Source organism: Ascaphus truei, chromosome 1 (genome assembly GCF_040206685.1).
Source record: "Ascaphus truei isolate aAscTru1 chromosome 1, aAscTru1.hap1, whole genome shotgun sequence".
Lineage (NCBI taxonomy): Eukaryota > Metazoa > Chordata > Amphibia > Anura > Ascaphidae > Ascaphus > Ascaphus truei.
In genome coordinates, this window is record NC_134483.1 from 464,975,846 (window position 1) to 464,998,240 (window position 22,395).

General features: G+C 44.7%; 1 protein-coding gene across 2 annotated transcripts; it reads right to left on the reverse strand.

Annotated features, from left to right (window-relative positions):
- Positions 1 to 1,277: 1,277 nt before the first annotated feature.
- Positions 1,278 to 21,170, reverse strand: SRD5A3 (steroid 5 alpha-reductase 3). Of its 2 annotated transcripts, XM_075566420.1 has the most exons (5): positions 20,814 to 21,137; positions 16,255 to 16,406; positions 12,772 to 12,963; positions 9,536 to 9,664; positions 1,278 to 1,555 (listed from the first exon to the last, which is right to left on the reverse strand). In XM_075566420.1, the coding sequence occupies exons 1-5, from the start codon at positions 21,032 to 21,034 to the stop codon at positions 1,296 to 1,298; spliced, it is 954 nt and encodes a 317-aa protein (XP_075422535.1). In that variant the 5' UTR covers positions 21,035 to 21,137; the 3' UTR covers positions 1,278 to 1,295. The 2 variants fall into 2 exon arrangements, with proteins under 2 accessions (XP_075422535.1, XP_075422543.1); XM_075566428.1 differs by lacking the exon at positions 9,536 to 9,664 and having other exon boundaries at positions 20,814 to 21,170.
- Between the last annotated feature and the right edge of the window lie 1,225 nt (positions 21,171 to 22,395).

The following is a 22,395-nucleotide window of genomic DNA, read 5'->3' on the forward strand; positions in this document are numbered from 1 at the left end:
TGTTTGTGGTATGTGTTTTTCCCTTTTTTCCATGTATGCACACTGGGGATGAGAATATAAAACCACACGCTGGAGGACTCTACTTCTTTCCAAAGGGGCAAGAACCACCCCTCAATGGGGCCAAGCCCACTTGCTGCCTTGCCCACCACATTGTGTGAACAGATTTCCCTGAAAACAGGAAATCTGTGCTCACAACTCACTACGGAGCACTGGCCATGCCCCCCCGGCGGTTCAGCCAATGAGGGAAAACCTGCCGGGTGATGTCATGGTCGCCCCCCCCTCTTCTCTTGCAGACCGGGGATCTCGGCTGCACACGTCGCCAGCCTGGCAGGCGAGCGTGCAGCGCCGACACCTCAGCCAAAGACCGTAACTGGCTACTTCAGCATGAATACATCTTGAGGCAGGGAGCGGGAGATGCTCTATGCTGCAGTCACACAGAACTTTTAAGTACTTGTTACTGTGCAAGTATCCACTTTATTGATTTTTCAATTTTGGTGTGTAACATTTATAATATCTTTTGTAGAGTAACAAAGCCATGAAACTGAACGCTCCCTTAACCTTTTCAGTGCTGGGGTCTGGCAGCACCAGAGCGGCACATTATCCCCCCAGAGATCACTTCCTAGTCACGTGATCACTCCTGGAGGAATCATGTGATGCAGCCAATCCCAGGACAAATGAAACAGAAGTGCAGGATGCTCCAGTTCCATTTGGATCAGGCTTGCCGTTCCATTGGAGCACTCAGCCGGATCACCCGGTACGTCATCACGGCACTAGAAAAGGTTAAACGTGGCACCGGCAATATCAATAGAGACAAAGTGCATCTCAATTACATTTACACTGTGGTGTCTATCCTGTCAAAATATTACTGAAGCTCTGGCCGAACATTCACCTGGAAGGTCAGAGGAGAGAAAAGAACCTTTGTTATACAAATTAGTCCTCTAAGAGGTAAGGCGAAAAGGTTTTTTACTCATTTTAAAAAACAAAAAAATCGACTTTGACCCTGCCTAACAGCAAATACAACTTGGATGCCCATATTTCGGATAATACAGAGTATGTCTTGGTAAACGCTAGGTTTGTTAAACTGTGGCAACTACAAATGAAGGTCTCTATTCAATGTGCTGTGAAGCAGTCTTCCTACTGCTTGGGAATATTCAAATTATTCATTTACAGAATAAATCCTGCCAAAAGAAATGTCAGATTTGTATAGACCTGCAAGAGAGGCAGTCGAACCAGATGCGCACATTTTACAAGACAAGAACATCTACAAAACGTTATTATAAATATATTTTTTTATTTTAAAATAAGAATGGTATAAATGCTTTCCTATTAACAGGGTATGAGTCAAACTTTTCATGATAAAACTGATGGCATAAGAGTGCAGCCAATGCTTGATTAAACAACACATATATAACCACCAGCCACCATGTCATGTTCCAAAGTCCAAAAATGATCGCGATAGATACATATATTAATAGCTCTGCAAAATAATGTGGGCAAGATACCCTGTCAAACCAGTCTCCAGACGGTACGGCATGGTTCATATTTACAATTTTACCTGAAACAGAAAAAAAATAACAAAAAAGTTAGTTGTACAATAAAAGTTATTAAGGATAACTACTTCCAGAACATATGTAATGTCTGAATGCAATAAAATTGGATATAAATAACATACAAAAAAAACCCCACCACACATTATTGACATTTGTGTTATCAGTGATACAACCTTTATCATTACTACCTCAGAAGAATGAAAAAGCACCACTGGTTTTTCCAGAATGTCTGGAAGAGAAGCAGCTTAAATACACACAACCCCAACTCACACAATGTTTCCCTATACAACACAGCCTGATCTACTGAAAGTCACCAAGGATTGTGCTGCAAATGGACAAGCTGTTCATATTTTCCCAGTACATTTGCCAGGCTATGTCCACAAGGAAAAAAAGAAGAAAATGATTTACATTCAGTTTTTTTTTCTTCTTCAAAATGAGTGATTGGTCATCTTGGATTTAGGACTTTGGTGTAGCTGCCACCAATTTGAAGACAATTTGTGTTAAAGTGTATCACAAAGCAGCATCAAGTCTTACACCTCATCCATGCCACCAATACAAATGTGCCTAGGTTGAATTTAAAGCTGCAAATTACATTTGAACCAGTAGCAGTTGCTACTCCTAAATGTAAATCTTCCCATTCAAATAAAACACGTATTAAAAATAATTTAGACTATAATAGTAATAATCCCTGCAGAACAAAGAATGACCTGACCATTAAGGCAACACCCAACCAGGGCATTAATGTCCAGGTAAGTCCCTGTCCTTGTGGTATTATGCTTGATATCTGTGTGTTCATCCAAAAGAGAGAAACAAACAAATTCATAGTTTTAACTGCTCAATCATCATATCCAAACCAATAATATATAGGGATTAGATGTATTGGTAAAATAGAAATGGAATATTATTACTAATACACCCTCCTTACAAATACAGTTTATGACACTTTAAATCAGGCCAGTCATGGCTGCCACAGCTTAGCTCCAGCATGGTAACAGTAAAGCATTCCAAACAAAGACCAGGTCTGTACGTATATACAGGTGTTTGCTCAGCTTAAGTTAAACAACGTAGTATTGTAAAAGGAGGTGCACACAGGGATATATGAGCATTATAGATATATACTTGAAAGAAAATAAATCCCTATATTGTTGAATAATTAATCACTTAGAACTTAACGTTTATTAGAATCATATAAAATACAAGTGTTAAATGGAAAAAACGTTGATGCAATAAATCAAGAAGGGGAGCGGCGATAAGGCATGTACAGAGGGTGTGTTAGTTAGCAAAAGCTTTACTTGTATGGGTTTACTTGCAGACGGTAATGTCTACTAATCAAATACAGGCATACCCCGCATTAACGTACGCAATGGGACCGGAGCATGTATGTAAAGAGAAAATGTACTTAAAGTGAAGCACTCCCTTTTTCCCACTTATCGATGCATGTACTGTACTGCAATCGTCATATACGTGCATAACTGATGTAAATAACGCATGTGTAACAGGCTCTATAGTCTCCCCGCTTGCGCACAGCTTCGGTACAGGTAGGGAGCCAGTATTGCTGTTCAGGACGTGCTGACAGGCGCATGCGTGAGCTGGCGTTTTCCTATTGAGCGATATGTACTTACTCGTGAGTGTACTTAAAGTGAGTGTCCTTAAACCGGGGTATGCCTGTAAGACAGTTGTTGCCCCCAACGGCTCATAGTAACATATGAGTTTAGTTGTTAGCAGTGAACGCAACACGATTAGATACTATAAGCTACAGTTGTGTGAATATTAAGTAACACTTTTGCAATATTAGCAAGAGGGTCTGGAATCCTTTACTGTTTAAAGGGCAGCTATCAACATAAATTTGCTTACAGTAGCAGCCTGAAGTGGTATTGAGCAGCTTATATCCTGCTAGTTACGTTGTGTTAAAAATATATAAAAACAACCACAGATGCAGGGGTCACACTGATTTCTAACTGGGTGCCCGCTTAGAGAGCATAGAGCAAAACTTGGCTGCTGTTATAAGAGTAAATGCTTAGTAACAATATTGCAATCTTTATATATAGATGTAGCAGATACCACTCCCATTAAGATAATGCATTAAATAACGCATCAGCGTAATGCAGAACTATCTCCTGAACCACTGTTAAAGATAATGCACCATTGTTAAATTACGCTGGAGTGCTATTTCACATAAACGGGGGTAATACTATCTACTACATCTGTGTGTAAAATATATTTATTGTATACTTGTATTCTTACTTGCTCCATTTTCTCACCTCCTATTTTCTCTTAGACCTGCTACAATCTGGCTTCCGCACAGCTCACTCCACAGAAACAGCCCTCCCCAAAATAACAAATGACCTCCATGCTGCTAAAGGTCACTACCACTCTGCTCATATAACTCGACCTCTCTGCAGCCTTTGATACCGTGGACCTTCTTCACATTCTCCATACTCTTGGTATCCATAACAGAGCTCCATCCTGGATTTCCTCTTAGGCCTGGTCCCCGCTGGCTACCGTAGAGCCAGCGGTGGCGGACGCTGCAGGGACAAGAGCCGCCCCACAATGGGGCTGGGCCCGCTGCGAGGGGGAGTTGCCACGATGCGCCGACAGAAACTCCTGCTCAAGAAAATTGAGATCAGGAGTCACGACGGAGTGCTAGGCCACGCCCCCAGTGGTTCAGCCAATGAGGGCGAACATGCCGGGTGACGTAGCGGCCGCGCCCCGTCACCCCCCCTGCAGACCGGAGGACTCGGCTGCACGCGCCACCTGCCTCCCAGAGGCGCGTGCAGCGCAGGCAGCGGGGCGGTAGCCTTACATCCCCATCATACTTTCAGTGTCTCGTTTGCCAACACCTCCTCCTTTGCCGAGCTCTCTCTGGGAGGTACCCGGGGGAGGGGGGGTCTGGCATGGTACCCGGGGGAGGGGGATGTCTGTCATGGTACCTCTTCTCTCTTTACACACGCACTCTAGGTGACCTTATCACATCTCTTTAGTTCAAATATCACTTCTATGCTGATGACACACAAATGTACTTTTCAACTCCTGACCTTACACCTGCTGTACAGACCAAAATCTCTGAATGTCTCAGCTATATTATACTGCATGGCCCTCAGCAAACTAAAACTTAACATGTCAAAAACTGAGCTCCTCATACTTCCTCTTAAGCCTGGCCCTACTGCCACTTTCTATATTACTGTTGGCAGCACCATCATAAGCACGCTGCTTAGGTGTCACATTTGACTCCTCTCCCACATTCAAAATGTAGCTGTTGTTTTTTTGCTCCGTTAGGCCATAGTTATACCGAAATCGCATTCTGTGACACCGCGTGGCTCAAAAACAAATTGCTGGAATCCAATGAAAATAAACATACCTCGCGTGATGGCCGCGCAGCGCCGAACTGCAAAGCGGCAGGCTGCCACATGACGGCCGCGTCACGTGAGCGGTTCAGCCAATAATAATGGTTTGTTCTTGTATAGCACTGTTAGTTTTACGTAGCGCTTTACAGAGACATTTTGCAGGCAGTCCCTGCCCCGTGGAGCTTACAGTCTATGTTTTTGGTGCCTGAGGCACAGGGAGGTACAGTGACTTGCTCAAGGTCACAAGGCGCAGACACAGGGAATTCCACCAGGTTCCCCTGTTTCAAACTAAGTGCCAGGGTCAGTGTCAGTGTCTTTACTCACTGAGCCTCTGCTCCTCCCTTGAGGGTGAACCGCTCACGGCCACGTCTCCGCCACGTCTCCCTGTCTAATCTGCTTCTCTCCTGTCTCCTCTGCTCGGTGGCAGCGAGGATGACTTCACCAGATCGTGCTGACGCCCAGCGGCATCTGGTATAATCGTAGCCTAAAATTGCAAAGATACGCCCTTTCCTCTGTTGCTCTACTGCTAAAACTCTAACACAGACCCTCATGCTCTCCCGCCTCGACTATTATAACCTTCTGCTGTCCAGCCTTCCCGTCTCTCACCTATTTTCCCATCAATCTATCCTAAGGGCTGCTGCTAGAATAACTTTACGCGCCCCTACATCTGTCTCAGGGTCTCTCCTGCTGAAATTCTTCTACTGGGTTCCTATCAAATCCCGTATTGCACACAAAATTCTCCTCCTCACTTTTAAGGCTGGACACTTCTGCCCCTCCTTACATCTCAGCCCTAATTTTTCGCTATAAGTCATCCCAACTCTTGCGTTCTGCTCAAGGATTCTCCTCTCTACCTTTTGTATCTAAAGCCCCCTCCCTGCCTAAAACTTCTCACACTCACTGCCCCACACCTCTGGAATGTCCTTACCCTCAATATCTGACCAGCACTCTATCCCCTTTTAAGACACATCTTAAAATCCACCTTTTAACAAAGCATATGGGTATCTCCGTGGCTGATACTATACACCTCATACATAGACCATGGCCCCTTGCAGACGCACTTACCAGAACACTAAGTACATTCTTCCTACATGCATACTTGCATTGGATGGAGATTCAAGCATTTTTATGTTACAGCTACCAGACCATGATCACAGTGTTGTTTTTTTCTATCTGTAGCAGTGGGAAAGGGGGATTTGGTTTTCCGATCTAATATCTTACAGCCCTCCTAAAAATATTAAACCTGCATTTTTGTGTGGATGAGTTGTACCACTCAAAAACTAAGGCTTTAGATTGTAGGAGGGCTGACTTTTCAGATATGGGAAATTATTTAAGGGATTCTTTGGCAGGGTGGAGGTAGAAGTGATAAGCAGGAGCTGTTAGAAAAAACTAAAATATGCCATACAAAAAAACAGACCTTTTTGTCAGACAGGTTAGTAAAAAAAAGCTGTGTGTGCTGTGCATGCGCATAGTAAGTGAAACTTCTTTGACTTTTGTCACAGAAATTGTATTTGTATTGGTGATGTTTTAATTAAAAATCAAAATACAATTTCATTGACAAAACGCAAATAAATTTGACTTATAATGCGCGTGCTCGGCACACATCCCCTGTATTAGCTATTTGCACTAAGTGTGAATTCCTTGTGTGTATGTGTGTATGTCAGTGTGTGTATGTGTGTCAGTCAGTGTGTGTATGTGTGTCAGTCAGTGTGTGTATGTGTGGGGGGGGGTGTATGTGTGGGGGGTTGGTGTGTGTGTGGGGGGGTGGTGTGTGTGTGGGGGGGGTGGTGTGTGTGTGGGGGGGGGGTGGTGTGTGTGTGTGGGGGGGTGGTGTGTGTGTGTGTGTGTGTGTGTGTGGGGGGGGGGGGGGGTAGTGTGTGTGGGGGGGTGGTGTGTGTGTGTGTGGGGGGGTGGTGTGTGTGTGGGGGGGGTGGTGTGTGTGTGTGTGCGGGGGGGGTGGTGTGTGTGTGTTGGGGGGGGTGGTGTGTATGTGGGGGTGGTGGTGTGGGGGGGGTAGTGTGTGTGGGGGGGTGGTGTGTGTGTGGGGGGGTGGTGTGTGTGTTGTGGGGGTGTGTGTGTGTGGGGGGGTGGTGTGTGTGTGTGTATGGGCAGGGGGGTGGTGTGTGTGTGTGTGTGGGGGGGTGTGGGTGTGTGTGTGTGTGTGGGGGGGTGGGGGTGTGTGGGGGGGGTCAGTCAGTTTGTGGGGGTCTGGGGGGTCAGTCACTGTGTGTGGGTGTCTGGGGGGGGTCAGTCAGTGTGTGTGGGGGTCTGGGGGGGTCAGTCAGTGTGTGTGGAGGTCTGGGGGGGGGGGGTCAGTCAGTCAGTGTGTTGGGGGGTCAGTGTGTGTGGGGGTCTGGGGGGGTCAGTCAGTGTGTGTGGGGGTCTGGGGGGTCAGTCAGTGTGTGTGGGGGTCTGGGGGGTCAGTGTGTGTGGGGGTCTGGGGGGGGTCAGTCAGTGTGTGTGGGGGTCTGGGGGGGTCAGTGTGTGTGGGGCTCTGGGGGGGTCAGTGTGTGTGGGGGTCTGTGTGTGGGGGTCTGGGGGGGTCAGGCAGTGTGTGTGGGGGTCTGGGGGGGTCAGTCAGTGTGTGTGGGGGTCTGGGGGGGTCAGTCAGTGTGTGTGGGGTCTGGGGGGTCAGTCAGTGTGTGTGGGAGTCTGGGGGGGGTCAGTCAGTGTGTGTGGGAGTCTGGGGAGGTCAGTCAGTGTGTGTGGGAGTCTGGGGGGGTCAGTCAGTGTGTGTGGGTCTCTGGGGGGTCAGTGTGTGTGGGGGTCTGGGGTGGTCAGTCAGTGTGTGTGGGGGTCTGGGGGGGTCAGTCAGTGTGTGTGGGGGTCTGGGGGGGTCAGTCAGTGTGTGTGGGGGTCTGGGGGGGGTCAGTCAGTGTGTGTGGGGGTCTGGGGGGGTCAGTCAGTGTGTGGAGGGGTTCGGGGGGGGTCAGTCAGTGTGTGGGGGGGGCCGGGGGGGTCAGTCAGTGTGTGGGGGGGTCCGTCAGTGTGTGGGGGGTCCGGGGGGTCCGCGCAGGTTGCGCCCGGGTTTGTGCCGTGTGCCACCGCTTCCTGGGGGGCCCGCAAACGCCCGCGTCACTGGAGGGGTGAATGGCGCCGCTGCCAGCCGCTTCTGCGCATGTGTGGCGTCCTTCAACGGCGCCATCACAACTGCGCATGCGCGGCATGGCAGCGGTCGTGGAAGTTAGGCGGGCTCATGTGTGACTGTAGCTGGGAGGTCCCATTCGGGTTAGGAAAGGGGGGGTGGGGGGGGCTGTCCCGGTCGGGCGGTCTCTGCTGTCCCGGGCAGCAGACGAGGAACGGCAGCACAGATGTCAATAGCCGCGGCAGCGGGCGGGGAACGGCGCCGCTGCCAACCGCTTCTGCGCATGCGTGGCTTTCCTCTGCGTCCCCATGACTACTGAGCATGCGCAGCTTGGCAGCGGATGTGCGGGGCGTTAGGAGCGGCGCCGGCGGCTATCGCCGCCGCATCTGATTTGTGGAGCGGGTGTGATGTCAGTGTTGGGGTCGGGCTGAGCCAGAACACAGCCCGGCCTCAACTGCCAGCACTGACGTCACATCCGTTTCATTTCTGTCTCCACAATCCATTTTTGCCCCAGTTCGAATGAGGTGCCACTAAGGAAGTTTCACTTCAATAAAGGAGGATTACCAGCACTACTACTTTATATTTTTGAATCAATAACTAACTTTTTGGTCACCACGCCCTAGCTTTGCTATTTTGGCTGTGCACTATTTATGCACTGCTATTTCTATTTGGATCTTTCCCTTCATCTATTCAAACCTGGGAGCGCGCCTGAGGGGAGTCATCCCAGCGGACCGTGAGTTCAACATTATTGTGCTTTAGTTCTAAGCCAGTTGTTTTGCCTGCTTACCCCCCTCCATATCTGGTGTGGATAGACAGCGTCGGTAGTTCTGCTCGAGAGACACCCGCGACTGTCTCCCTCCTTTGTGAGTTTATGTGCATATTTACTCACATAACTTCACGATCACACTCAGTGTGGATACAACGCTGCGCTATCCGTTTATGGACTCATGATCTCCGCTGCTGCATATGTGTAAAGATTGAGCTGGACTATCATCACTGTATTATTTGTTTGTGTGGTCTTTTGAGCACCAGATTCGGGATTTGCATTAAATCCTACCCACCAATAGTAAAAATACTAGGATAAGAAAACCGATATAATTTTCAAAGGAGGTGGCAGTTATTGTAGAAACTAAAAAAAAGACAGCTTTTAGAAAATATAAGCAGACTCAGAGGGGAGGATTAGGATAGAGAATTATATCAGTCTAGGCAGATATAGAGCGTTCCACGCTCACAGCTCAGTGTGGCCTCCCAGGAATTGCATTTGCGATGTCATTAAAACCCAAAGCGCGTTTCACTCATAGCCGAGCTTCTTCGGGGGTAAGATCTAATACAGTAAGTGAATTCAAAACATGCTTGGTATACAGATAAGGTTATCCTAAATACGAAAGAAAGCTAAGGATCAAATAGGGCCTGAGGTTTTACAGCAGTGGTGGGCCAAGTGGTTCTTATCTGCCATCAAATGGTTTCTATGCCTATCTGTGTGATTGTGTGATTCCCTTTGCCTTCAATTCTACAATTACCAACCAGCACCCATACATTAAAACAGAGAAATATCTCACCTGCTTTACTTTTCCGAAGATTAGCAAGAATAACGTGACACCTGTACTGATGTATGGAAGCCCAAATGTAGAGCATCATCCCCAGTGCATGATAACAGCGAGTTTGCATTAGAAGATCTTCAACAGAGACTGACAAATAAATGTAAAGGTAAACATCTTTTTACAAAAGGTAATGTCACACGTGGTATTACACTGAAAAGATGCAGTCTGGTGTGCGCCATTTACAAAAAATTGTATGTCTCTAACATTTATAGGTAGTTACAGCTAACCCGTTAGCTATATTTGTTAACGCTACAGCCCTAAGAAGTGCTTAGTTGATATTAATAGTTATTTTAGGTTTAGAAAAGAACAGCCTTCCAAATGCCCCATTATATGCCGCCAGCAACTACACCTGGTCTTGCACAGATTTCCTTAATGGCCAATGTTGCGTGACTAAATTTATAATTGTGCAGGTCACGTCCCCCACTGAAATTAATTCTTAAAGAGAAGAGCCAATGTTCTATTATAAACAGTACTTAGTTAGTCACCATCTGCAAAGCACTGCCACTCCTGGCATGTTAATGTTTTATTGCGTGTCCATCCAACATTAAGGATATCCTACAAGTGTGTTGGGGATAGACGACATTAGGGTAAGCAGCTATAAAATGCGGACTTGCAATAGTTTTAAGCATGCTCAAGGTGCTTAGTCGTACCAATATAGTCACACCATCATTATGCATCTATTAAATGTATGCTGCACAATCCCAGTGGTTAAAAGCTATTTGGTATAATCCTTAAGATTGCACTTTATTGGTAGTATTGTTTCTAATACTTGAATATATACACAATATAGAGCAATGATTTTCAACCGGGGTTCCGTGGCTGCCGGGGGGGAGGGGTGAGAAGAGAGAGAGATTACTCTCCCATGCTGTGTGTATGTATAAAGCGGGAGAGTGTGTGTGTATATATAAATGGGAGAGTGTGTGTCTGCATATAAGTGTGTGTGTGTATATAAGTTGGACAGTGTGTGTGTGTGTATATATATAAGTGGGAGAGTGTGTGTTTATATATAAGTGGGAGAGTGTGTGTGTGTGTGTGTATATATATAAGTGGAAGTGTGGGTATGTATATAAGTGGGAGTGCGTGCGTGTGTACATATATTATATATGTGGAAATGTGAAAAAAAAACAATTGCCCTACTAAAATAAACTATGTCAATATACGGTCCAATACCTATCACTAGCTGATATCAGCTCCTAATTGCCCCAAAAGATCACGGTTGTGAATATAGTGAAAAAGATAAGTGGGAGAGTGTGTGTGCGTAAGTGGGAGAGTGTGTGTGCGTAAGTGGGAGAGTGTGTGTGCGTAAGTGGGAGAGTGTGTGTGCGTAAGTGGGAGAGTGTGTGTGCGTAAGTGGGAGTGTGTGTGCGTAAGTGGGAGAGTGTGTGTGCGTAAGTGGGAGAGTGTGTGCGTAAGTGGGAGAGTGTGTGCGTAAGTGGGAGAGTATGTGTGCGTAAGTGGGAGAGTGTGTGTGTGTGTAAGTTGGTGAGTGTGTAAGTTGGTGTGTGTAAGTAGGAGAGTGTGTGTAAGTGTGTGCACGTGCAAGGGGGAGAGGCGGGGACGGGGGCAACGGCGAGGTTTGGGGTTCCTATGAATTTCAAAATCGAATTCTGGGGTTCCCTAACAAAAAAACCCAAAAAAACAAAAAAAGGTTGAAAGCCACTGATATAGAGAGACTGGTTAATAAATGCTGTTGCAATTTTTGATTAATTGCAACACCTAATACTTGCATTGCATCTGTTTAATGGTCTAGACTGGAAGGGGCGGTGTACACACCACATGCATTTTCTTTATTATTATTTTTTTAGAAATGTTCTCCTGTACTCTATATAATTATTGTATAACATTTTTTATTGTGAATAGTTTTTACAAGTGTCACAGATTACTACAATTATTTTTTGCAACTTTAATAGTCCTCCCTTGAATTTCTTTTTCTCTTTTTGTATCAGTAACATTCAGAGAACACCCCTTATTGCGGGCTTCAGCTTTTTTTTCTTCAAGATAACCATTTATTGACCTATGGAGAGTACAGAGTTGATTGATATATACAGGCATACCCCGCCTTAAGTACACTCACTTTAAGTACACTCGCGAGTAAGTACATCTAGCTCAATAGGCAAACAGCAGCTCACGCATGCGCCTGTCAGCGCGTCCTGAACAGCAATACCGGCTCCCTACCTGTACCAAAGCTGTGTGCAAGCGGGGAGACTATAGAGCCTGTTACAAATGCGTTATTTACATCAGTTATGCACGTATATGACGATTGCAGTACAGTATATGCATCAATAAGTGGGAAAAAGGTAGTGCTTCACTTTAAGTACTTTTTCGCTTTACATACATGCTCCGGTCCCATTGCGTATGTTAATGCGGGGTATGCCTGTATATATATATATATATATATTGATACATGATAGATTATATATTGTGATAGATTATATATTATTGTGTTTTTTGTTATATTCACTTGAGGATGACCACAGTGTGATAGTTATCCTTATCTAAGCAGCGTAATGCTAAATATATATATATATATATGGGTTGCAGACCTGCCTAAGACATGCAGATGAGCATACAGTTATATTTGCATATTTGCTTTCCTGTGGAGGGTTTTTGTCACTTTTTTTACTCACCATAACTTAACTCAGTATATATATATATATATATATATATATATATATATATATATATATATATATATATATATATATATATATATATTTATATCTATCTATTGATAGATAGATAGATTATATATATCTATATCCATCAAGGTTGAAACATGTATGTGAGTAGGTCTAATGGCTTTGCATCTCATCCCAGCCTCTGTTTAAAAGCTGTGTTTAAAACAGCATGCAGTGGCTTGAGGATTGGCTTGTGTAATACGAGCTTGAGACAAAAGGTGGCACTGAGTGCTCATTTGCATGTCATTTCCCAGAATCCCTTGCTGCAGTGGAAGCGCTGTATGCTGGGTGACAATGGGGAAAGACAGGGTTGCAGACCTGTCTAAGACATGCAAATGAACATACAGTAATATTTACAGTTGTATATATAGATATATACATATAATCTATCCATCTATCAATATATAGATATAGATATATATTTAGCATTACGCTGCTTAGATAAGGATAACTATCACACTGTGGTCATCCTCAAGTGAATATAACAAAAAACACAATAGAAAGGAAAACACTTACCAGTCCTGCTGTCCAATTGGTAATGACCAAATACAGTTAAACCGATGAGAAGGTAATAGCCCAAGCCAAAACAATACTGCACAAGGTGAATCACTCCCGTAGAGAAGACACTAACAAAAAGGCATTCCATCAACCTCCGGACGCCATGCACCCATAGAAGTGTGAGAGCCATAACAGCCGAAAGTTCTCCACCTGCAAAACAAGCACTGAGGATCAGCCCCTTTGCCATAGGGTCCAGCAACATTTCCCTGCAATAAGCCGCTGACCCATGTGGCAGTAAAGGAAATAGCTTTAGTGCGTGGGTCTTTAATGTTTTGTCTGCAAAGAACGATCTCTGTATTTACATGCTGCAATGTTCAACGAAGGACCTTATTCTATATACTGTATACCATGGGGCAGTCGAGGCCATTTTCAGCCAAAGATTAGCTGAAAATGCCCATTGACTTCAACCAGCCTGAAGAGCCACTTTGGTGTACATAGAATTAACCGCCCAAATCTTATCACGTATTATCCTACACAGAACAAAGAACTCAGAGATCATACATACTATTTCTTTTAATTTAACACCACTTTGCTTTTAAGCAGATTACATGGTGCCCAGTGTATGCACACTCAAACAGGTATGTACAGTATGCCACCATGTGGAAGACAGTACATGTTACCTGCGCTCCTCCCTTTAGAAGTATTGTATGCTGCTGGTAAAAGGATTGACCTTACATCTATGGAAAACAAAAGAACAGATTCTGCGCTCCTACCAATTTGTCCTAAAATATACGAGTGACATGTTTACATTTAGAACCTAAGTTTGTGTAACAAAGGAGTCATTTGGTTGCATCTTTTGATCAAAACATGATTCAAGTCAGCCAACCTCGTCAAGTTGGACTCCGTATATTTAAGCCCAAATTGGTGGGAGCGCAGGATCTGTTCTTTTGTTTTCCATGTATGCCAACTTGTTAATAACCAGATTAAAATGTCGTTCATCTCTAAACTTCAGGTGGCCTGTTTATATTAGTAGATTGAAGAAACAAGAGGGGGAGGGTGGAGGAAGACTTGATGCTTTAATACATGTGTGGCCATTTTTTTTTCAGGACGTGCCAATAAATGGTCAGGTCACTGTCTTACTATGCTACCCCCCCCCCCCCATTCCTCAATCTCGCCCCTCTGTAGAGCCGCAGCCCCACAAGCGGAGGCCCAACTTCTGATACCAGCAGGGGAGGGAATGGCGGATGGACATGGACAATTCCAAATGCTGTCACGAACCACAGGTTGGTCACCCCTCTATGATGCTTTAATACATTGTCAGCAAAACATGTATTGCTAAAAATCACACACACTCGCCAAGGCTATGTAAGGGCTCCAGTCCTGGAACTTGCCCTTACAGCCATCTTTGATCCTGTCAAACCTCTTCCTGAACTTGGTATTTGCTATTTAAAGCCCTGGAACAGGTGCAGCCAGTCAGTTACTCCCAGCCCTGGCATGGCATTCTATCCAATGTGTTCCTGGACCCCGTGAGTTTTTGTTCCTATATATTAACCCTGTTGCCGACCCCAGTCTGTGACCCCCGACTCTGCTCTTCTGCCGCCTGCCTTGGCCCAAAGCCTGTGACCCAGATCTTGCGCCTCTGCTACCTGCCCTGACCCAAGCCTGTTATCCTGACCTTGCATCTTTGCCGTCTGCCTTGACCTCTGCCTGGATCCCGAATACTCTGTCCCCTGGCTCTGGTCGGTGATCATAAACCCCTACCTCAGCTCTGCAGGTCCACTTCCTATTGGAGACGAGCATTGTTGTAGGGTACCATTCCTATTGGACATGGGAAGGGCATGCTACTACGCAAGAAGAAGAAAGAAAAAAAAAGAAAAAAAGAAGAAGAAGGAGCTGGGCACTTGTGACATGTTCACTAACAAGTCAACAAAAAAATGTGAGGGTTGTATGCTCGATTTGCCAAGTGCACGGCCCTTTTTCTTCTTAGTACTGTACCATGTGGCTCTCTCAGTTAGCAGTGGGATTGACTTCCAACTGGTAGGCACCTCATATGTTGTTTAGGCTTTTTGTTTTTCCCAATGATGTACCTAGGTACGCACTGTTTATAATTAGAGTGCAGATTTCTGTGTTTTTCGTTCAAAGGCGTGCTACTGTCTATTGACCAAAACCCATACAAACATTTAAAGGGCCAATCCCTCAAAGAACCAAAAAGTTAACTAATAGCATAATCTATAGTTTTAATGTAGGTGACTGACACCATTTATATATAAAAATCAAACAAGAATACGTATTTCTAAATATAATTTTTTTCTTATGTGAATGTCTCCACAGTGCTTTGGTGTGTTAATACAATAATTCCCTAGTCTCTTTTGTGATCACACTGTTTGTAAATGTTGTATCTGCAGCAAGACTGGCCACCCAGACTCTTTCCACTTTAACTGTATGGCAAATGAGGGGAGCATAATTTGTTTAAAAAGAGAATATTTACCAGATAACATTCAAATTAGTTAGTTATTTTCAAACTTTAGTGGAGCACAGAAACTTTGTCTTGACCGGGAAGAGAAATAAACACAATATTGTGCAGTATGTCTTTTTCAATGTGTGATATGTATGTAATATCTGGTCCAATAGACTCACATTATACAAGTGTTGCCTCAGCAGATCCAAATCAGTAGCATTGGTATTCCTCATGAACTTCTATCCAGATGGGTCAATCTCAGAAAAAAAAAAGGGATAACTGATGCAAGAACAAAAACTGTTCTTCTAAAGGGTTGCAAGCTGCATGCTACCCTTTTTTATTTGTAATCACTCCTGTGGAATCACCATTATATAATCACAGATATTTCTTCTTCACAACCCTTGTGAAGTCACAATAATTGTTATTTATTTTCACGTTTATCATTTGTATCACTAATTTAGAATATTGGTTTAAAAGAGGAGCGCCCATCACGTTTGTTAACATTCAAATTAAACAAAACTAAAGCAAATAGAAAATGTATATTTTACTGTAGGTGGGGATTGAATCTTTCTAAGGAAGTGGATTATATTGATAAATCGATTAGAAAACTTTTTTTAATGTATACCATGTATAAATGTTACCATTTAACCCTTTGAGTGCCCCCAGGAGGTGGTGACGTCATGCCCAACTTAGGTTAGTTTGCCGCTTAGATCGTGTCTTGCGTTCCCATGGAGCACAGGACACGATCTGCCCAGTGAGGAAACGTATTTCTCTTTCGTTTCCTGCAAAATGGCTGTCATGTTACCGCACTGTGCCGGAGGGGCCGTGGTATTCAGGTGCTGCGACCCCTCTGGCACTCAAAGAGTTAATATGAAAACCTCAAAACAGAAGTGCAAACAACAAGTGTAAATTAAATAGCTTCAGGGGCAACATACTGCTAACCGAATTCAAAGAAGCAGGTAACCAAACAAAAACAAGTGGAGCTAAAAAAGAAATATCATGCAGGTTTACACGGAGATAGAAACCACGGTACTAGAACTCACCTGGAACTTGTTGCTGCATATCGCAGTTGAGAAAATGAAGCCATGATCGAATCCATGCTGGGATCTCAAAACCCAGCAACAAAGACTGAAGGAGAAGCCACAGCAAGATACCGTTCCAGATCACAGACACGAAATAGAAATGAGAGAACCATCTGTGGAGCAAGGATAAAACCACGATTAGTTACACTCTTCCTGTCCATCTCCTGAGCAGGGGGATGAACAGGTAACAGAGGTATCTTTCAGAAGCCCTAAGCAATACAGTCATTTTATTTATTTTGATACTCATACAGTATGACCAAAATAAAGGAATGACATTTATGTATTTACAGGCATACCCTGGTTTAAGGACACTTACTTTAAGTTGACTCGCGAGTAAGGACATATCGCCCAATAGGCAAACGGCAGCTCGCGCATGCGCCCATCAGCACGTCCTGAACAGCAATACCGGCTCCCTACCTGTACCGAAGTGGTGCGCAAGCGAGGAGACTATAGAGCCTGTTACAAATGCGTTATTTACATCAGTTATGCACGTATATGACAATTGCAGTACAGTACGTGCACCGATAAGTGGAAAAAAGGTAGTGCTTCACTTTAAGTACATTTTCGCTTTACATACATGCTCTGGACCCATTGCGTACGTTAATGTGGGGTATGCCTGTAAATCGGTTAAAATAGATGATCTATATACATTTTGTAAAAGCAGCCGTCTGAGCTGATCATCGGTTTATTGCAAACTTAAATTTAAGAGATCTTTTGATTTACAAAGCAGTTTTATTTTACAAATCTGAGAGATTTCTCCAAATACAGATGATTTAATGAGTATTTCTTTAAAGTACGACACGTGTTTTAAGAACCTAAACACTGGACGTCACCACAAAAGGAGATTTAAAGAGAATGAGCAGACCCTGAAAAAGGACAAATCTTCTGTGTTTTTAGAAAACATTTTTGAATTACTGTATTTTTTTTTTTTTTTGCACCTCACTACTTTTTTTAGCTTTTCGGTCCATTTAAAATTAGGAGGCCACGGGCCAGTTGAAAAAAAAAATATCTTTTAAATTATTGGAGTGCTTCATTCCTATACTTTTTTACCAATTTAAAATGTGTTGACCCATAGATGGGAGATGGACCTGGAATATTACACCGCCACTCAAATATCACAGTCTGATTATGTAGGGGAGCGCTAGTACTCGGGGACCCTCTTGACTATTACATAGAGATTATGAAAGGATCAGTATTAGTGCTGCAATACCGATTGGGAGGAGGGCCCTAATGCTTTTTTTTCTGCTACAGAAATTGAAAATTGTACTCTACATACAATATATAAATTTATTTTCCTATGCTATGGGTTATTTTGTTTTCTCCAAGATAACTATTTATTGACCTATGCAGAGTATAGAGTTGGATTTTGTTCATGACATACTTGTTTAGCATTACACCGCTTAGATCAGATAAGAATGGATATGGATATGGTTGTGTGATTATACAGTGGTGTGAAAAAGAAAGTACACCCTCTTTGAATTCTATGGTTTTACATATCGGGACATAATAACAATCATCTGTTCCTTAGCAGGTCTAAAAATTAGTTAAATACAACCTCAGATGAACAACACATGACATTTTACACTGTGTCATGACTTATGTAACAAAAATAAAGCCAAAATGGAGAAGCCATGTGTGAAAAACTAAGTACACCTTATGATTCAATAGCTTGTAGAACCACCTTTAGCAGCAATAACTTGAAGTAATCGTTTTCTGTATGACTTTATCAGCCTCTCACATCGTTGTGGAGAAATTTTGGCCCACTCTTCTTTACAACGCTGCTTCAGTTCATTGAGGTTTGTGGGCATTTGTTTATGTACAGCTCTCTTAAGGTCCAGCTACAGCATTTCAATCGGGTTGAGGTCTGGACTTTGACTGGGCCATTGCAACACCTTGATTCTTTTCTTTTTCAGCCATTCTGTTGTAGATTTGCTGGTGTGCTTGGGATCATTGTCCTCTTGCATGACCCAATTTCGGCCAAGCTTTAGCTGTCGGACAGATGGCCTCACATTTGACTCTAGAATACTTTGGTATACAGAGAGCTCATGGTCGACTCAATGACTGCAAGGTTCCCAGGTCCTGTGGCTGCAAAACAAGCCCAAATCATCACCCCTCCACCACCGTGCTTGACAGTTGGTATCAGGTGTTTGTGCTGATATGCTGTGTTTGGTTTACGCCAAACGTGGCGTTGTGCATTATGGACAAACATCTCCACTTTGGTCTCGTCTCTCCAAAGGACATTGTTCCAGAAGTCTTGTAGTTTGTTCAGATGCAACTTTGCAAACCTAAGCCGTGCTGCCATGTTATTTTTAGAGAGAAGGGGCTTTCTCCTGGCAACCCTTCCAAACAAACCATACTTGTTCAAATCTTTTTCTAATTGTACTGTCATGAACTTTAACATTTAAACATGCTAACTGAGGCCTGTAGAGTCTGAGATGTAACTCTTGGGTTTTTTGCAATATCTCTGAGCATTGCACGGTCTGACCTTGGGGTGAATTTGCTGGGACGTCCACTCCTGGGAAAATTGACAACTGTCTTGAATGTTTTCCACTTTTGAATAATCTTTCTCACTGTAGAATAATGGACTTTAAATTGTTGGAAATTGCTTTATAACCCTTCCCAGATTGATGGGCAGCAACAATTGCTTCTCTAAGATCATTGCTGATGTCTTTCCTCCTTGGCATTGTGTTAACACACCTGAATGCTCCAGACCAGCAAACTGCTAAAATTTCGGCTTTTATAGGAGGTGGTCACACTTGCTGATGATCAATTAATCAAGGGCATTTGATTAGCAGCACATGTCTGCTACTTAGCATCTTAATTCCTATGGAAGCAGTAAGGGTGTACTTAGTTTTTCACACATGGCTTCTCCATTTTGGCTTTATTTTTGTTAAATAAATCATGACATGGTGTAATATGTCATGTGTTGTTCATCTGAGGCTGTATTTACATAATTTTAAGACCTGCTAAGGATTGTTATTGTGTCCTGATATGTAAAACCATAGAATTCAGAGGTTGTACTTTCTTTTTCTCGCAACTGTACACACACACACACACACACACACACACACACACCCCTTGTTGATCCACTGCTGGATGAAGGCCTCCCCAATGATCTTCCAAGTACTGCAGGTTGCAAGCCTCTCTTCTACACATTGCTGTAACACATTTTCTGATATCATCCTCCCATCTTACTTTTGGTCATTGTCTTGGTCTTTTAAATTTCTCTTGGAATCCAGTCGAGTACCTTCTCTGTCCAAAGATAATATATCATGGCTACTGACATTTTAATTTCTTCACTCATGTGATACAACAGACTTTTGTTTGTTTTTGAACCCATTCATTCTTTTTCGTCTCTCCAGGTAATACACAGCATACATCTCTCTATACTTCTTTGAGTATTCTGAAGACTCTGAATTATCTTCATATTAAGGCTGCAGCAAGGCAGGGAGCGGTTGTGCTGGCGCTCGTGCGCTGCGCCTTGCTCGGCCGGGCGATTTATGGCAGACTAGGTGCGCGCGGCTACGACATCACGGAGCTGATTCGCCCTCATTGGGCGAACCGCTCACGTGATGCGCTTGCGAGCGGCAAATTCAAATTTGCTTGCTCTTTAAGCAGCTATGCGCCGAGAAGGCGCAGGCACTTGCTCACGCTGGGGAGCAAAAAGCAAGGCTGTCACAAACCTACTTCCTCACCTGTTTTTGTATTCGCTTGCTCACGCTGGCCACACATTGCCGCAATGTGTTTCATCGCGGCCAGCGTGAGCACGACCGCCCACTCAGCACCACACTGGCCGAAAGAGTCCAAGTTTCCCATTAATACTTGAGCAGAGGAAGAATACACTGCCCAAAAACATTTGGTTCTATGCCATTTATTTTGATCTTTGTAGAGTTGACACATTTGTTGAACGTCACATTGGTCTTGCTGAGATTCATATGAAAGCTCCACTCTCTTACGTGCTTCGGCGAGTTCCGATTTGTTGTTGGAGGTCTTCTGGCAAAATTAATATCTGCAAATCGCAGGTGGCTCAAGTATTCTCTGTTGATTTAGATTCCTTTATTCTCCCAATTCCATTTCGTGAACAGTTCTTCAAGTGTTGGTGGCAAAAGCTTAGATGATATGGTTTCCCAGTCGCATTCTCGTGGTGATCTTATCTTGCTTTTATCTACATGTAATCCAATGTTTTTATATGGCATTCTCGTAAAATTATTTATAAATTATGGTGTGTGTATATATACACACATTAATATATACACACATACATATATACACACACACATACACACACACACACACAGCCAATTGCATTTAAAATATAGTACACAAGTGCAATGCCTTAATAACAAAAATATACACTTTATTTTATAAAAATAGAAAATGAGCTCACAAAGCCTCATTTACAGAAAATGAAGATTAGTTGTATAAAGAGACTTGTTCAAATATTATACGAATGTAAATAGCGTTTTAGAATCGAATCGGAGTACAGTATGCCTTTAAATCTATATACACCTTGGAGTTACCTCTTAGGGACATCAAAACAATGAAGCCAAGCAGGGCGCTGCAGGCCGAGTTTGGTCTTCCCATAGCGAATGAGATCTTCAAACACGCAGAAAAGCGAAGCCCGGCTGCTCCTGCGGCTCCCTGCCTGATGTAACAGCAAAGCAAAGAGGAACGCGACGTCCAGAAGCCCCCAGAGCAGGCTGATCACATTCACCCCGGTGCCTGCGAGATGCAGCGGCATGATCAGGCCGTGTCACCTCCGCATGCGGTGTGATGGGCACTGCTATCTGTGCACAGAGCAGATATCCGCCTCCACCAAGCCACGCTTATAATGTGAAACACCAACCCATTGTGACGACACAGAAACTCCCATTATGACGCTGCGTGTGTATTGAATGACACTGCCGGCTACACTGCGTTGTGATACGCGGGAGATCCAACCTGCAACGGGGTAGATCCACTGTGGAACTGTTGCCATCTAGAGCGGTATTTACTGTCTCAACTCCGGTTAGATTTTGCAGTAGTGAAAATACAGAATTCACAACACTTCCAGGGCTAGTGTAAGTCTGTCTGACATTGGTGTAAGGGATAATAAATGTACTGAATAGTTTAGGCAGGAAATGCTGAATGTGTGTCTCCATCACTTTAAACATTTGTCCTGGCCTTTAAGTGTAATATCACCTAGAAGGGGCTGTGTGAGGGTGATAAGAAGCTACACGAGGGGAGAAGATTGTGAAGTTTTAAACAAAAATGACATTTATATATATAAATCTGAAAGTTTGTTTGTGTGGGTTTGTGAGGTTGCTCATTGGTTGGCGGCGGCTCACGCTGTGATTGGCCTGCGGGGTGCCGTGACGTCAGCAACACGGCTATGCACGCCCTCACCCTCACAGCCTCCTCAAACCGCGTAAGAGCCACACGCCGTGCACCCATACCGTCCTGACCTGCTCACCGAGGCCCACCGCCTCACACCCTCCACCCGCCGCCTCACCCAAACTCCACCCACGCCTCAGCCAAAGCCGCCACCCAGCCGCCACACCTCCCGCTGCCCCGTCGCACCTTACACCCCCCCGCACCTCACCTCCAGCCGCTGCACCTCACCTCCCGCTGCCGCAACTTACACCCCCCCTCACCTCCAGCCGCCACCCCGGCGCACCTTACACCCCTCCGCACCTCACCTCCAGCTGCCACCCCGGCACCTCACCTCCAGCCGCCCCACCGTGCCTCACCTCCAGCCGACCCACCGCGCCTCCGATCCGCCGCCTCACCCAAACTCCATCCGCCGTGCCTCAGACAAAGCTGCCACCCCGCCCCTCACCTCCCGCCGCCCTGCTGCAGCACCTCCTGCCGCCACCCCGCCGCACCGTACACCCTCCGCATCTCACCTCCCGCCTCCACCCCACCGCATCACCTCCAGCCCACCCACCGCGCCTCCGATTGGCCCGATCCGCCCCGCCGCACCTCCAGCTGCCCCACCGCGCCTCACCTCCAGCCGACCCACCGCGCCTCCAATCCTCACGAGTCATGTGAGGTGCAGGGGGGGGGGAGAGTGAGGTGCAGGGGGGGTGGGAGTGATGTGAGGTGCAGGGGGCGGAGAGTGAT

Coding starts and splice junctions, on each gene's coding strand:
- SRD5A3 (XM_075566420.1), bottom strand. CDS start 21,034: ATGCCGCTGCATCTCGCAGGCACCGGGGTGAATGTGATCAGCCTGCTC. Junction 16,407..20,813: donor TGTTTTGATGTCCCTAAGAG/GTAACTCCAAGG, acceptor CTTGCTCCACAG/ATGGTTCTCTCATTTCTATT. Junction 9,665..12,771: donor CCAATTGGACAGCAGGACTG/GTAAGTGTTTTC, acceptor TTTATTTGTCAG/TCTCTGTTGAAGATCTTCTA.